The sequence below is a fragment of the Mauremys mutica genome, chromosome 7, assembly GCF_020497125.1.
Source record: "Mauremys mutica isolate MM-2020 ecotype Southern chromosome 7, ASM2049712v1, whole genome shotgun sequence".
Lineage (NCBI taxonomy): Eukaryota > Metazoa > Chordata > Testudines > Geoemydidae > Mauremys > Mauremys mutica.
Genome location: NC_059078.1, coordinates 85,586,056 through 85,602,013, shown reverse-complemented (window position 1 = coordinate 85,602,013; position 15,958 = coordinate 85,586,056). Strand labels below are relative to the sequence as shown.

At 39.8% G+C, this 15,958-nt stretch overlaps 1 protein-coding gene and 1 non-coding gene across 3 annotated transcripts in view; both read right to left on the bottom strand.

Annotated features, from left to right (window-relative positions):
* Positions 1-15,958, bottom strand: part of CCAR1 (cell division cycle and apoptosis regulator 1) — a 43,944-nt gene that overhangs the window by 15,723 nt on the left and 12,263 nt on the right. The window contains exons 3-14 of one of the 2 annotated variants that reach the window (XM_045024426.1): positions 13,399-13,571; positions 12,802-12,846; positions 11,707-11,739; positions 10,444-10,637; positions 9,544-9,658; positions 9,269-9,461; positions 7,686-7,815; positions 7,243-7,404; positions 6,056-6,281; positions 2,942-3,055; positions 1,458-1,624; positions 504-714 (exon numbers count right to left, since the gene is read on the bottom strand). In XM_045024426.1, coding sequence (XP_044880361.1) covers positions 504-714; positions 1,458-1,624; positions 2,942-3,055; positions 6,056-6,281; positions 7,243-7,404; positions 7,686-7,815; positions 9,269-9,461; positions 9,544-9,658; positions 10,444-10,637; positions 11,707-11,739; positions 12,802-12,846; positions 13,399-13,571 — 1,763 coding nt within the window. The remainder of the gene's footprint in view (positions 1-503; positions 715-1,457; positions 1,625-2,941; positions 3,056-6,055; positions 6,282-7,242; positions 7,405-7,685; positions 7,816-9,268; positions 9,462-9,543; positions 9,659-10,443; positions 10,638-11,706; positions 11,740-12,801; positions 12,847-13,398; positions 13,572-15,958) is intronic. The other variant, XM_045024427.1, reaches the window with a different exon arrangement.
* Positions 1,903-1,965, bottom strand: LOC123375248. Its single transcript, XR_006581369.1, has one exon. It is a non-coding gene; the product is annotated as a small nucleolar RNA SNORD98 (small nucleolar RNA).

Below are 15,958 nucleotides of genomic sequence, written 5' to 3'. Positions count from 1 at the left end.
GTGATCTTGCCCCGATTTTCAAACATCCATAGTCACTCTTGATTTAGTCAGACCTTTCAATATCCCAAGATGCTGATCAGCCACGTGGCCTGAAATTCAAGTGTTTCAGACTAATTCTTGTCCAATTTCAAATACCATAATTAGAACTGGCCACCAGAGAAATTTTAGAAAATGGCAAAATATTTAAGATTGCTATTAGTACTGAATCTCACTCAACAACTGGTTCCAGATTCCAGCAACTAGTTCTAAGATAAAAACAATATTCTGCGCATCAAAAGCACAATTTACTTTCATTTGTGGTATCAGCACACACATTAAAAGTTAGTATACTAGCTGAAATAAAAAAAACATTCACTATACTGCTGAAAGCTGGTTTACCAGTCATTGTTACCAGTTATGTTCCTCCTATGTATGTTTGTTGTGTAGTATGTGGTGTGCATTTTGTGCCTGTGTTCCTGTGCCTGTGAGAAGCAGAAATAGAAAAAGGGATTAGCGTTCAGTGCCTGTTCTCCATCAGCCTCCTTGCGTTCACCCTGAAGCTTCTCGACCAGCTGCTGCTTGTATCCTCGGGAGAGGGTTTCCCACTCTGAGCGGGTGGGAAGGCAATGCCAAACATCCGGGAAAAATAAAACCACTGTCTCCACATGAGCTGGAACTGTACGCCCCTTGTGGGTCTCCTCAGGGCGATGGTAGCGAATCTCTGCAAAACGGTACCTGTTGCAAGGGAAGAAGCATGTTGGAAAAAAAATTCTACAATACATTTTAAAGAGCCTAGTTCACTTGTAGCACATCAAGTAAAGAAACTTTGCTGCAAGAATCTGAGGTTTATCTAAAGAAAAAGTTATGGAAGCCATATTTTCTCTTTTGGCACATTTGTACAATGTATTGCAAAATAAAATGGAGACGAGTGAACAATATGCTGACTGCTATAGGTAAACCGATGTACTTGCCAGTTTGTGTTAGGAAATATAATCCTCAATTAAAAGGAAAATTTTCAACACTTAAATTTAGTGTTAAATAGCAACTTCATTCATAAATTGGTAAAACAGTGGTAAGTGTTAGACACAGGACAAATAAACTCATCAAGAAAAAATATGGCTATATAACCAACAGCTAATTAATTATTTACAAAAGAATAATGAAATGAAGTTCTCTTGACGATCTTCTCCAGCTATGCATGAAATGGAAAATATTTTCAACATACAACCATTACAAAATTACAGCATAACATGTACAAAATTCAGAATTTTTAATTAGTTCTTGATGCATTATTGAACACATTTGGCACCAATCAACCTCTTGTTACAAAAGGGAACATCCCTTCAAGCAGTTTACCTGCACCACCACCGGCTGCTAATAAAGAAAAAATGGTTTAGGTTTTAACAACAGTTCTGTCTAAGAATAATCAGAAAACATTTATTTCTATAATATATTCTGTTTTGGAGAACGGTACTTACCATTGTGTGCACACACTTAAGTCAATGCCTGTTAGAGCCTTGCAACAACGGATAGCAGTCTTAATCAGCACAGAGGGGTCCTTTTCTGGATCAGGTCCATCCAGTGATGGGGACCAGTGTCCTCCAATAGCCATAGCTTCATCTTTGCCTTTCATACCCACTAAAAACTGGATAAAAAAAGTCTCCTGAATGTTTCCCTGATAGGGAAAAACAGTTCCCCAAACTGTAAGAATAAGACTATAGGGTACACAGAGCATGAAATATACATCCAATTTTGAAGTCCGTTAGTAGACTACAAAGAATTATTCTGAAATCCATACTTAAAAGTCTCAGTCAAGAAAGACTTGCATCTGAAGAAGTGGGTATTCACCCACGAAAGCTCATGCTGCAAAACGTCTGTTAGTCTATAAGGTGCCACAGGATTCTTTGCTGCTTAGTCAAGAAAGAGTTCAGCTAATTTTTTTCCACAGCATTTCAGAAATGGAATAGGTTTAAAACATCATTACTCATTCTTGATTTGCAAGACTTTCCATTAAAAAAATACTTTATGGGGACAGGATTATGCCGTGGAACATTAGTTTTGTAGTATGGCAACATGCAGACAAACCTTTATGATAAAAGGTAAAAATAATGTCTCAATTGTAAAAAAGATAAACAGATACTGCCTTATAAAAATGAGCTAGTAAAACAACTAATGACTGATATTTATATAGCAGACTTCATCCAAAAATCCAAAAGTGCATTACTGATTGATGTACAAATGATAAACTATGGGGTTCATTTGTCTACTGAAATGCAACCATATTTGAAGTAAAGCAGATGCCTTGAAATATCATCCAGCAACACTACATGACAGCTCATGATGGAAAGTAAGTATTGTACCTTCTCCAAATAAAACCATAAGAACAGCCATACTGGGTCAGACCAATGGTCCATCTAGCCCAGTATTCTGTCTTCCAACATTGGCCAATGCCAGGTGCTTCAGAGGGAATGAACAGAACAGGGCAATTAGCAAGTGAGCCCACCCCAGCCATCCAGTCCCACAGGGAGCAATCAAAGTTACTCAACTGCAATACAGATTGGACTCAGGGTCCAAAAATGCTTATTTATGGCAAAAAGGGCCATGGGAGTGTTTTAAAGACCACAGGCTCAAGCACCTCGATCAGTTACTGAAAAAAATAAGTATTTATAGTCACCAGAAATTTCATAGTACATTCTGCAGCAACAGAGTGTTAATTCCAAGGATATATTTTAAATTTCAACTTGGATAGAAAAAAATATTTTTACTTAACTGTTGACTCAATTGGGTATTTGTCACTCCTGAGACTTGAAAAAGACATAATGCTTGTGAAAAAGGACTACATAAAATAAGTATATTGCTAATTAGGCCTCTCTAGATATTTCAGTTTGAATACACAAGGTTTAGACCTTTGTCCCACCAATCTGAATTCCCATGGTACCTCCTGCTGAAATACATTTTTTACCTTGACAAGTCTAGCAGGATGTTGAAATCCATCACGAAGTTCTTGTGGATCTTCAGCAAGGGCACATGATTTATGATAAAGATCTTCCATACTAGGACTAGCCATCAGCATCACCTGTTACAGAATCAGTTAAAACAGCCTTGTTAAGACATCCTAGAACAGTTGTAAAATGCCCAAACCTTACCAACACTTAATCCCCTTGAGTATTCCCACTGAAGTCAACAAAACTACTTGTGTGCAACAGTAAGAATGTGCATTGTATTTCCAGGACTGGGCCCTAAAGTAGCAAGTCAGAGTTACCCTACTACTTCTACTTTATTCTAATGACCTTTAAGACACCCAAAACAGAAAAGAAACACTGAGTCTGGTAGCAAGTTGTCTATATTAGTGCATATGTCAGCATATTTACTGTATATACAAAAGCACTGAGTTACTAGGATATGTAATTAAGACACTATTTCAAAAGGTAACTCGAAAACCTACTGTTTACTAAACATATTCACGAACTATAGTATTATGCATTCAATGCTCTACACAGCGATGGGCACTGAGCACACTTCTGGTTTCAGTCAGGATCTTGGTTTCTGAATACCGCCATAACATGATCTGTCATCACATTTTTGTTACAACCTGGCCTAAGATACTAATAGCACCTCTCTTCTTTCAACCACTATTTAGTGTGGTTTTAACAAAAACTTATTTACTACACTAACATTAATTATGGAAATACACAAGTTGTTCCATCATTAAGTTTGAAGCAAGGTTTCCACTATATTCCTGATTTTGACACTCAGCCCTAACTTCACTAGAACCAAGTGAAATTTTAGATAGATTTTACATAGGGGTAGAACTTTTCTGGAAGTTTAAGGCAAATTAGTCAAGGCTTTTTGGAAACACATGGATTAAAAGAGAAACACTTTTTCTTACTAAAATGTTACCCCTTATAGCAACTCTAGAACAGATTGGTCTAGAAATTCCAGATTTGCTGTTATCTGCTAGCCTTAGAAGGGACTGGGGCATCTGACTAGTTTTAGGGAAGACTGTTTACAAAACTTAGTTATTAAGATGTTTTAAATGTTTATTATGGTCCTGATACAGAGTTTATGGACTCACAATGGTCCCAACACGTAGAATAGCTGGCCGACAACTCAACTGAAAAGGGAGGTAGTCTAAGAGTAGTGGGAAAGAAAGCACCACTACATGAGGAACGGTAGGAAGGAAGCCATACGGGAGGGACCAGTCTAGAGAGAAAATGAAGTCCTATTTAGCTGTCTAGAGACCACTCCCTAATAAATGCACTCAGTGCCCCACTCTCTCAGCAGCTAGTTTTTTCCCCATAACAGGAAGAATGGGATGCTGGGATCAACATTTGGTGTGTGTGTGGTGGCGGGAGATGAGAGGTGCAGTCTATTCTGGGGACCAGAAGGAGAGAGATCTCAAGATAAGCATCATTCTGCCTAAAAATGTCTTAGAGATGACAGTCAATCTTACAAACCTGAAGAAATTCTGAGGCAAAAAATATGATTAAGTTATAATATATAATATAATTAACTTATAAGTTTATAACCAGTTATTTATGGGAAAATCCTTTGAGAATGCTGTACTTCTCTCAAATCCCTCAGATTTTCAAACATTTGGAAATTCAAAGTTAAGTTTACATTAAAACACACCAAATAGGTGTGGAAAAGCACAACTAAGGCCATTCAACAGCCTAAATTCTACTCCTGTATCACTACTCAAAGAACAACTGATATGCAGGAAACCATCCTATCCTCAAACAGAGGGCATCTTAATTGCATCAGTGATTCAATACCACCTTACTTGCCTAGAGACTAATCATACTGCGAATTCTCCAGATGTCTAACCTACTTGTTTCAAGATAAATGCAAAGCTCTTGAGAAAATGGACGTTAAGTAACAGATGGCATTAAGGCTGTAAATATCTAAATTTAAGTATTTTGTCTGGTAACAGATAAATTGCAATCTCTTTAATTCAAAGATCTCAAAATGTTTTACAAGCATTAATTTCAACACACCCTCTCAAGTTGGCAGGCATCATAACACCCATTTTACAGAGGAGAAACTGTGGCATAAAAAGTGACAACCAAGGTCATACAGTGGCAGCGCTGAAGACAGAACCAGGGGCCAAAAGAGAGAACTACTAAACCATCATCAACCATTATCCTACAGTTAGTGATTATTTTAAACTTTAAGTATCTGCAGGTCATCTTTAAGTTAGAAGATCTAGAAAAGTGAAAACTAACATCCACTTAAACCTCAGTCAGTTTGCTATATGAAATATTAATACAGTAAAAACTTTTTAAACTGGCATGCTGGAGGAATGAGGGGGTGCCAGTAAATTTAAAATGCCAGTTAACTCGGAGGGAGGGACTTGGAGTGCGCACGGGGGGGGGGGGGGGGGGGGGGGAAGAGAGGCACGCCTTGAGGCAAGGGCATGGGAGAGGGCTCGGGGTGCTGGACGGGGGGACACTCACCTCCGGTGGCCCCCCGCAAGTGGCTCCCCATCCCTATTGCTCCTGGCGGAGGCGCGACCAGGCAGCTCTGAAAGCAATGGGCTGGGAGCTGCAGAGTCAGCGCTTGGGGAGGGGGAACAGAGGCAGCATGCCTGCAGAGCCGCCTGGCCACAGCTTCGCCAGCAACAGCAGGGACAGGGAACAGCTTGCGGGGAGCTGCCGAAGGTGAGCGCCCCCCACATCCGGCACCCTGAGCCCCTCCCAGCCCCTAACAGCCTGCCCTAAGCCCCCTCCCAGATCACACCCCGCAGCCCCTCCCACACCCCAGCCCCCTGCCGGCCCTGCACCAACTGCACTATAAACCAGACTTTCAGTGCAGATCAGAAATGCCGGTTTATAGAGCTTGCCAGTTGGTGAAGTGCTGGATAAAAGAGCTTTTACTGTTATAGACAAGAGTCAACTAAAAACATTTGAGCACAGTGAAAAACTATTTGCTAGGGAAAGTAAATGTAAAGATATGACAAAAACAATTAGAAAAATGTTACTCCGCAAGTGTATTCACAAGCTTCTCTCTGCCACCTTACCCCTTTTGTTTTCAAAAATTTCTAATGAAAAGTTGAACTATAAGGTGTCATACAAACCTTTGCGCTGTACAGGTGATCAGCATCTGGTGGATCAAGGACAGCAGTGTTTTTATCTAAAGGATCTACTTCTCTGTGCATTACATAGAAATTGCAGTAGTTCCCCAACTGAAATGGTCTTGACATAGGGAAAGCATCCACCCATGTAAACTGAGCATCAAAAAAGTCACTAGGAATGTACAAATTTTGATAACGTCGTCTCAGTTCCATCATATCACAATTAGGGCTGAAATAACAAGAAAAATGTATTTTGAAAGGTACAGTAATAAGGGATCTAAATCTGAAAATAATTAAGCACTAAGATGTTTAAAGGGTCACTTCACCTTGAATGGGTCCCTTAGAATATGTGCTAACTACTTATGCTAAGCAATCAGTTCAATCTTGTATTTAGCTGTGTATCTTTCCCAGACCCGAAGACAACATCTCTGTGTAGCTAGAAAGCTTGTCTCTTTCACCAACAGATGTTGGTCCAATAAAAGATATTACCCTCACCCACCCTGTCTCTCTACTAATCTGGGACCAACATGTCTACAACACTACATAAAGCTATTCAGAAATATCCACCTGCACTAAGGGATGTGGCAACACCCTATGCTAATGCAGATTTTGTGCATAAAAAAAGGTCTCTGTCATACTTTCTGATGGTTTCCACTTACAAGAAGTTAAAAGAACCAAGAAGTTGTAAGTGGAACAAACTTATATTCACTGAAACAATTCTTGAGAATCTACCCACATTTGCTTATGAAGGATAGAGAAACCTACTTGACAGAAATCCATAGAGGATCAGCTCTACAGGAAGTATGCCCTGCCTACAATAACTAAAGCCACTGGAGGATGGTCTCATTGCACATCACTCAGGTCTACGGGTGACCCAAGTGAACAATCTGGTGTGCCTCTAATAGAGTAATTTCAGAAAGTGGGAAAAGTAAGCTGAAACATCTTCAAAAATATCCAAAAAATGTTGGGCTTGAGTCACACATTTGGCAAACAGCTTTCCAACATCTGTTACTGCTTTCTCTATGTAGTCTAGAAGAAAGCTGCTTATATTTAAATTAAGGAAAAGTCCAAGATAGTTGTTGGGGGGTTTTTTTTTTGAGCTAGCCTAGAGACATGCATCTTACAATAATATGTATTCATTTCCATATAAAAATGAACTTCAACAAAAAACTGATGGCCAATGAACATACCAGTCTAACGAAAACTTGGAAAACTGAACTGTGTAACGTGGGACAACACGCCGTGGTCTTCGAGGTGACCTTTCCCTCTCTCGCCGAGGTGATCTCTCTCTGGAGCGTTTTCTCTGGGGTGACCTCTCCCGTGACCTACGTCTCTCTCGTTCTCTTTCACGACTTAAAAAATGTATATAAGATATGAACATTCCTCATTTTAGAAGCAACAACAAATTTTATGAAAATAGGCCTCTCACAGGTCAATAGTTCTACAAAGATACAATGCATTCAAACAAGAAGCATTTATATAGAACTTTTCATCTGCAAAACAAATTGATGGTACAATCTATGAGTAAAGAAAGAATAAAATCTCTATCAGGACTAAGCTGCTCAACTATACTCAGAAAATTAAACATAACATTTGCTGAACTCCATAAGCAGATTTGTCATCAACAACACACCTTCTGTCATCTTTTCTGTTAGGCATAGGGTCCCCTCTGTCATTCCTCCCTGAAAATCTGGATGGAGGGTCTAGTCTTCGTGCTGGTTGAGGCTGTGAAACTATACGGACAGGAGGCTGTAACAAACCAGCTAAAAAATAAAAACAATTTTTAGGATTTAAGCACAATTAAGAACCATTGCCTATTCTAAACTGTTATAATATTGAATATTTTTAAATCATTCTAAAATTCACTTAATAGTGTTTTGTCCACCAATAAGCCAATTGTAAAACAGTGTATTTAATAGCTTAGTGTTTCCAAAAACACCATTTGATGCCTTTCTTCACTGTGTGAAACAGAAGGTACACCTCTACCCCGATATAACGCGACCCGATATAACATGAATTCGGATATAACATGGTAAAGCAGCGCTCCGGGGGGGTGGGGAGGGAGGGCTGCGGACTCCGGCAAATCAAAGCAAGTTCGATATAACGCCGTTTCACCTATAACGCAGTAAGATTTTTTGGCTCCCAAGGACAGTGTTATATCGGGGTAGAGGTGTACCTTAAAGCAATTTTTAAATTTGTGCAGTAAATTTGAATGGCTTAATAGAGGCTATTACGGTAATCACTTAAAAAACTTCCTGACAAAATGCAATGGATTATTTAGGAAATATCTTCAACTCAACAGAATATATTCAGATTTTGAAGCATATGCTGGGAAAAAACAAATAAATTTCTATTGACCTTTCATTAGGGTTCATCTCAAAAAAGCAAGTGGACAGCTGGATTTGTAGTTGCATTTATTTAACCCCATCTCCAAACAGTTTTGATAAAAATATGTCCAAAAATAGTATACTTAACTGAAACATCATAACTTTCCTAAATATTGTGCTCTAATGGCACCTGCCGGAATACAGGACAATATTTTATTCAGGAATCATTTCTGCTAAAATGGTGTTATAGGTTTTTAATCACTGGCAACATGTTTATGAAATCAATGCCTTTGTTTCATTGGAGTACTGCTCCTGCTACTTATTAGTCATATATCATCATAATTATACTGGTGACATCACAACAATCTTCTTGGTAAATACAACAATAAAGGATTATTTGCCCAGATGCAGAATAAGCAGAATGTAGCAAATATGTTAAAAAAATTGTAAAACATAAGAATTCTCCTAACTTGAAAAACTAAGTTTTCCAGGACATTTCAGGGGATCTTTTAGAATTGCATTCCAATTTTTACTTTGAACTGCATGATACTGTCGGTGAAAATAAATACTATTTTTACATTTTATGGAGGATTTGTTTTTAGATTATAAAACCAATCTCTAAATCATAGGAATTGCAGCAGTCCAGAGGAACTTCCCTTAGCAGGTTTTGTTGAGGTACTACAGATGAGTTCCACATACTGTATGGCTTTCTTCACATAACTCCATGTTTCAACCTGGAATATGATACAGTCTTGCTCTTCTACAATTAACTACGTTCATTTTAATTTTCTTTGGTTTTGTTACTTCATTCCTGTCATGGAACAGGTTTAAACATTACCTATATCAACACAAGAGGGAGAAAAACAAATTTCATGTTTTGGAAGAATACCTTTCTGTTGTGGCTGTTGTAGTAAAGGCTGAGGCTGTGTCTGAAGCAAAGGTGTAATAGAAGCTGCTGATATTTGTGCCTGCAACAGAGACTGTGGTTGTGGCTGTGCCTGAACACTGAAAGCAGTTTGCTGTGCAATAGGCTGAAGTACAGTTGGAGGTGTCTTGAGCAAAGGTTGGGTTTGAGTCTGGTTCTAATGGAAAAAGAGGGAATGCATTGTCAATTAACTTAATCAAAAGAATTCAACAAGAGCTAGATTGGGTAACCACATATACCTGATTTGGAAGTGTTTGAATCCTCTGTGCATTCCATTTGAAAGGCATATTGGGGTTATAAGTAGCTTCTACCAATACTCTATCTCCTACTTGAGGCGTCTTCCCTTTAACAGCACTGCAAAATTTTAAAATAAAAAAGTTGTATACAAGAAAATGTTGTTTAGCTACAAAAATTAGCTTTATACTTGAAGAGTTAATTATGAGGGGAAAATGCAAGAGTTACTAGTAAGACAGAGCCATACTTCTGGGTTCAGCAACTTCATGTACAACACTTCAGAAACTGACCAGGAAGATATGAGAGCTGTTTTTATACTTTAAGCATCTTACAAAATGTATCTAGGGTCACACTGTACCTTACTAGAGTTAAATCTTAAGGTTGAAGGGAGAGAGGACCCAGGGGTAGATCTCCAGAGTTCCCTTTAAATACTCCACACTCAGGGGAAAGAGGAAAACTAGTGTGCGTGGTGGTGGTGGGTTTCAAATTCCATTAACTTCTGTCTGAAAATCCAGTGGAAATAATGTCTGCTTCAGACGGGGCATATACTTAGAGCTGTTACATTCCCTTCCTGGTCCCACACCAGCAAAGCCTCAAATGCATGTGTTAAGACAGAGAAACTGCATGCTACATTGGCTCCACTACTCCGAAGTTCTGCAGCTCCATGGTTCTCAGTCCATTTAGGTTCCTCAGACCTTCCCACCATGGGGTTTTGAGTAAGAAAAGTCCATATTATGAACCTAGCATTAACAGCCACTATCCTATCCAGGCATCTGCCTTTCACTGCTGCTAGATGTCAACTAGCTGCAGAAATGGTCCCCAGTAGCAGAGAATTTGTAAGCTAAATTCTGAAACATTGCTTAGTGATGACATCACAGAACACAGCTGCAGCCAAGTGCACTTACCTGAGCTGAAAAAAGACATCTTCATCCACAAAGCCAAATGTATCATGTAGTTTTGTAACTACCCCTGTGAAGACACGCTGCTTCTGTGGTTGTGTTTGCTGCTGACTTGACCGCGGTGTTGGATAGGAAACAGTTATCTGTGCTGCTGGCTGAGGAGTAGATAGGCTCAGGCTAGTAGGCAGTGCAACAGTTGGCTGTAACCAAAATAAAACATCAAACTCTATAAGCATTCAGATCCCACTGAGCCAATTATAAAGAACAGCTACTTGAGTAAGGCAATGATAAATTCTGGAAGAATCTTTCTAAAAATCAAATACTTTATAAATAAAGGGTTACTTTTCAAAGCGAAAAGCACAATACAAAGCCACACATTACTCCTAAAAGAAATAATTAACTTTAAAATAAATTTAGATGATTCCCTGACACTAAAGAACTCCAATCAACCTAAAAAAAGTTAGACTGCATAGTTTTCAAAAATCCATAGCTCTTCAGCAGGGCCACCCACCATTAACTCAAGCTATTGGGTTACCTGGGACTGCATTCTTACAGTTCCTCCACTCAGCTTACTGGTTCGATTCTGCAAATTAGCAGAGTGTGCAACTAACAAGATTCTATTCTAACTAGTCAATTCAATTCCTTGGCTATTCATAAAAACAGTCAGCAGAATGATGTGCACACAAGTGAATGTGACAAAGTCAGTATTCTGTTTTTGCTGATGGTGGATTTTTAACACCCATTGTTTTGAACGTCTAACACTGAAAAATCAACTACAAATACTTTAAAAAATTGTGCATTTTGGGCCTATCAAGATCTGTAAGATCCCTTTAAAACACTGAAATACTGTTTCTAAAAATACAGAGCATTAAATTATTTTCTCTTAAGTAAAGTTTACCCAAACTGTTGCATACTGTAAAATAATAAAAATCTTAAAGCCCAAGTTAAATTATTGTATGAGACAATATGCAAAAAAAAGTTATTCCTTCTATAGTTGAATGATAAAAATCTTTCCTTTAACTTAATTATTAAAACTAAAACTATGCAAATTTTTACAGCTGGATACAATACAACAAAGCTGTACCAGTAAAACTTCTATCATATTAGTACAGCTCAGATACTACACATTGTAACAAGACAGTATACAAGCAATCCACCATTATCTGTAAAAAAAACCCTTAAAATAAAAACAATGGCCAAGATTACAGATTTACATTGCCCTATTACCTATGTCTGGAGATGAAGACCAAACAATACAGCCAAACTAACCTGGGTTAAAAGGGTCTGCTGAGGTTGCTGCAACTTAAATTAAAAAAATTATAAATTAATTTTATACACTTAAGGAAACTGTACAGTTTTACCTCCTCTTTACAACTAAGGGAAAATAGCTTTTGCTTCATTGACTTAGTTATCTGAGTGGAAACAGTTAATGCATTGGAATTCGATCATTTCTGTAGTCATATTGTGCATATCTATGAAAGTGTGTCCATTTGTACATTTCATTAGGACCACAATTTCCAGACTTACTCAGTAATAGACATTTCAGTTTTCTTGGTTGTTTCACCATCATAAATCACTAACATTTACGACATGTGAGGGAGTGTCTCAAAAGAGACAGTTTGAGCAGCTGGGAAGGGTTAGGACTGTAATGTATCAATCCATGTATTCTCTCTCACAATACTGTAATTTCAGGTATGACAACAATGTATGCAACAGGGAACCCCTTTCGACAAAAGCATTCCAGCAGTTGAACTACATGGTATATTTAGAGCACGGCATTTGTCATGGACCATATACAGTAGAACCTCAGAGTTATGAACACCTCAGGAATGGAGGTTTGTTCTTCATAACTCTGAACAAAACGTTATGGTTGTTCTTTCAGAAGTTTACAACTGAACATTAACTTAATACAGCTTTGAAACTTTATGTAGGAAAAAATTCTGCTCTCTCCTTTTTTTTTTTGTAGTTTATGTTTAACAGTACTGTATTTGCTTCCCTCCCCTCCCCTCCCCGCCCCCGTCTCTGCTGCTGCCTGATTGCATACTTACAGTTTCAAATGAAGTGTGTGGTTGACTGGTCAGTTTGTAACTCTGGTGTTCATAACTCTGAGGTTATACTGTACATACATGGCACAGTATTTCAAATTCCCCATGCAGCACAAAAGGTAAACTCCTATTCTAGAGATTTCTTTTTATAGATGTGAAGTTAGACTCAAATTCTCTTTCATAAATAAAAACAAACTATTTACATTGTTTGTTTAAAGAAAATATTCAGTAAGGAGAAGTTTCTGGAGACTAATCCTGCAAAGACATGCACACTATAGTATAAGTTATTTGTGATGTACACAATAAGAATTAGACAAACCTGTTGTTGTACACTATAGAGCGTCTGCTGAGGTTGTGAATATTGCTGAAAAACATACAAAAGCAAGACCACTGATGAACAGAAATTACAAGCCAGCTGCTAAATCCCTTAGGAAACAAACAAATACAAAATCTAACGTTTATAAATTGCCCTAAATCTGTTTTAGAGGACACACTGTCAAATTCGCTCATTTCTAATACAAAACTTGACCAATACAGTCCACCAATTACTCTTATAACAAAGATCTTCAGAATTAAAAATTCATCCTGGATCATCTCAGCGTTCCACAATATCAAACATCATCCATTAATCCTGCCACTCAAAATAATTAAATATCTAGGTCACAAAACATGAAATTATGTCAAATACTGCTAAACTATGCATTGTGGCTTAGTGAAGTATTTGTAACGATCAATGTGGAGCTTATTGACAATAAAACTCAGTTCACTAAAAATCGATCTTGTTTGTACAGGGAAGGCAAACACATTTTATTCTACTGGTCCTCAAGTTAGGCTACTTTAGGCTTGAAGAGCCGTTTTCTATATTACAAAGTTCGTGTATTCAGCAGAATCACTCCTAAAACACAATTTTCTTTACCTGTTGTAATGCAGCAGCTGCAGCTGCAGCTTGTTGCTGCAAAGCAGCTGTCTGAGTTAGCTGATAGTTGGCTGGAGTTTGTGTAGTGAGGCCTGCTGCCGCCAATGCTGTTTGCTGGGTATATATTGTAGGAGAGGCTCCAAGCAATGATGGCTGCTGAACACCAAGAGCAGCTGAAAACAGAACAAACAGTTATGCATTAAGACTCTCATCATGGCAAGAAAAGAATCCTTACTCTCAGTGCTAGTGCTTTCTTCCCCTGGCCTACTCCTAACTCTCTCAAGGGGCAGGGGCACTCCTGAATCTTGACTCCCAGCTGCCATTTCTCCTGGATAACAACAAATATTTAAAAAGCAAGCCTTTAAAAATCAAGCTTTGCCTCATATTAAATTAGAATCCATAATAAATAGAACCCACACCCATAATACTACAGTCACCAGGTTTCTATTCTAGCAACAAAAGAAGTTGCTGGAACTCATGCCTCTGTAACAAGCTCTTCTGCAGAAGGGGGTTGGCTGCACTAGCAGCTGTAATTCTGCTACATGGCCGCCCTTGATGACTACTGTGGCTAGTAAGGCGTTAGTTGTAGATTTTTGCTGCTCATGACTGGCAAAAAGGTGGACAGCTTCAGCCTTGCAAGCTCTGCCCTGGTACCCCAAAGTGAAAAATGTTATTTTTTGATGGTAGTTACAGAGCACTGACAGCCACCACAACTCTGCCAGATTGACAAACAGTGTTGTTTCAGATACATTTTTCTTGGAAGAATCAAGAACATGGTACCACGTATAGCATGCACACATACTCTCATGACTTAGCTCTGATTTAGGACAAAAGTGCCTGTGACAAAGAGATGATGCTGAAAGACGTCATGTTTTAGTAATGAGAGCACAAACAGATGTCATTACCAGCGCAATGAATCTTTTAAAATATTTACTTATACTTTAGGGCATTTCAACCCCCTCTGTACCAAATGAGCCCTTTGGATTATTCCTATTTGCTTGCCACCCACTATTCATAAATACAATCCCAAGAAAAAGGAGCAATTTAACATACTCCGTAACAGTGTGACATACTAGCATCATATTGGCTATCCTGTTAACTTCTCTTCTAAAATTACAAGGAGGTAAGGAGTTTGATTTGCTAGTTTTTTAAATAACTTATGTAATTTTAATGTTGTCAAATTAATAGCTTACTTCCTTCTTTCCGTGGATTTTTGCTAATTTTTATAGCTGGATTAATATTTCATTCTGTTCTGAGTTTTTCTACAGGAACCAGAGACAGAAGAAGTCCAGAACCAGAGGGAAGACATCCTAATGGGCCCCTCCATACAGCTCAATGAGATTTCCTAACCACCTTCCCTTCCCCCAATCTTAATGCAGTAAGACCCCCCCCCCAACAAATATATCTGTCCTTTAGTGAGAGACGAAGGAGTAACCTGGAGCACCACCAGGTAATGGGTAGAAAGCTAAGATTTACTTAGGGATAAAGAGGTGAGAGGTAGCTATTCTTTGTCTATTTTCACTAGAATCCCCCTTTTTCTGTTTCCTCTAAGGCCTTAGCACTGTGGTCTATATGCCTCATGCAGCTCCTGGATTGCTTTGATAACTCCCAGAAGAGTATCGATATATCAACCAATCACTTTCCTGGGCTACTCTCAGCGTTATTGAATCATCAGAATTGTTACTGGAGAGACCACAAGAGCATGGTGGAATTCTGCTAGGACAGCCAAATGAATGGATACTTACAGCTACATTACCTAAACATTCATTCTACACTAGTACTGAACTGGTCAAACTGAACTGTAAACCTTGCTGTAGCTCAGGGGTGGGCAAACTTTTTCGCCTGAGGGTCACATCGCATTTCCAAAATTGTATGGAAGGCCAGTTAGGGGAGGCTGTGCATCCCCAAACAGTCAGGCGTGGCCTACCCCCGCCCCCATATCCGCCTCCTCCTGCTTCTCACCCCCTGACGCCCCCCCCCCCCCAGGACTCCTGCCCCATCCAACCCTCCATGTCCCCTGACCGCCCCTGGAACTCCTACCCCTGACTGCCCTCCATCACCCCATCCAACCCCTCCCCTCTCATTCCTGACTGCCCCCCCCAGGACCCTTCCCCCATTAAACCCCCCCTGTTCCCTGCCCTCTTACCGCCCCGCCCCCTAGCCACACTCCTGCCCCCTGACCACCACCCCAAACTCCCCTGCCTTCTATCCAATCCCCCTGCTCCCTGCCCCCTTACCGCGCTGCTTGGAGCACCGGTGGCTGGCGATGCTACAGCCGTGCTGCCCAGAGCGCCAGGACAGGCAGCCGCGCCGCCCATCTGGAGTCAGCCACGCCACCGCGCAGCACAGAGCACCGGATCAGGCCAGGCTCTACAGCTGCACTGCCCCAGGAGCTCGCAGCCCACCACCCAGAGCATTGCGCTGGCAGCAGAGTGAGTTGAGGCTGCGGGGATACAACAGGGGAGGGGCCAGGGGCTAGCCTCCCAGGACAGGAGCTCAGGGGCCGGGCAGGAGCGTGCCACGGGCTGGATGTGGCCCACGGGCTGTAGTTTTCCCACCT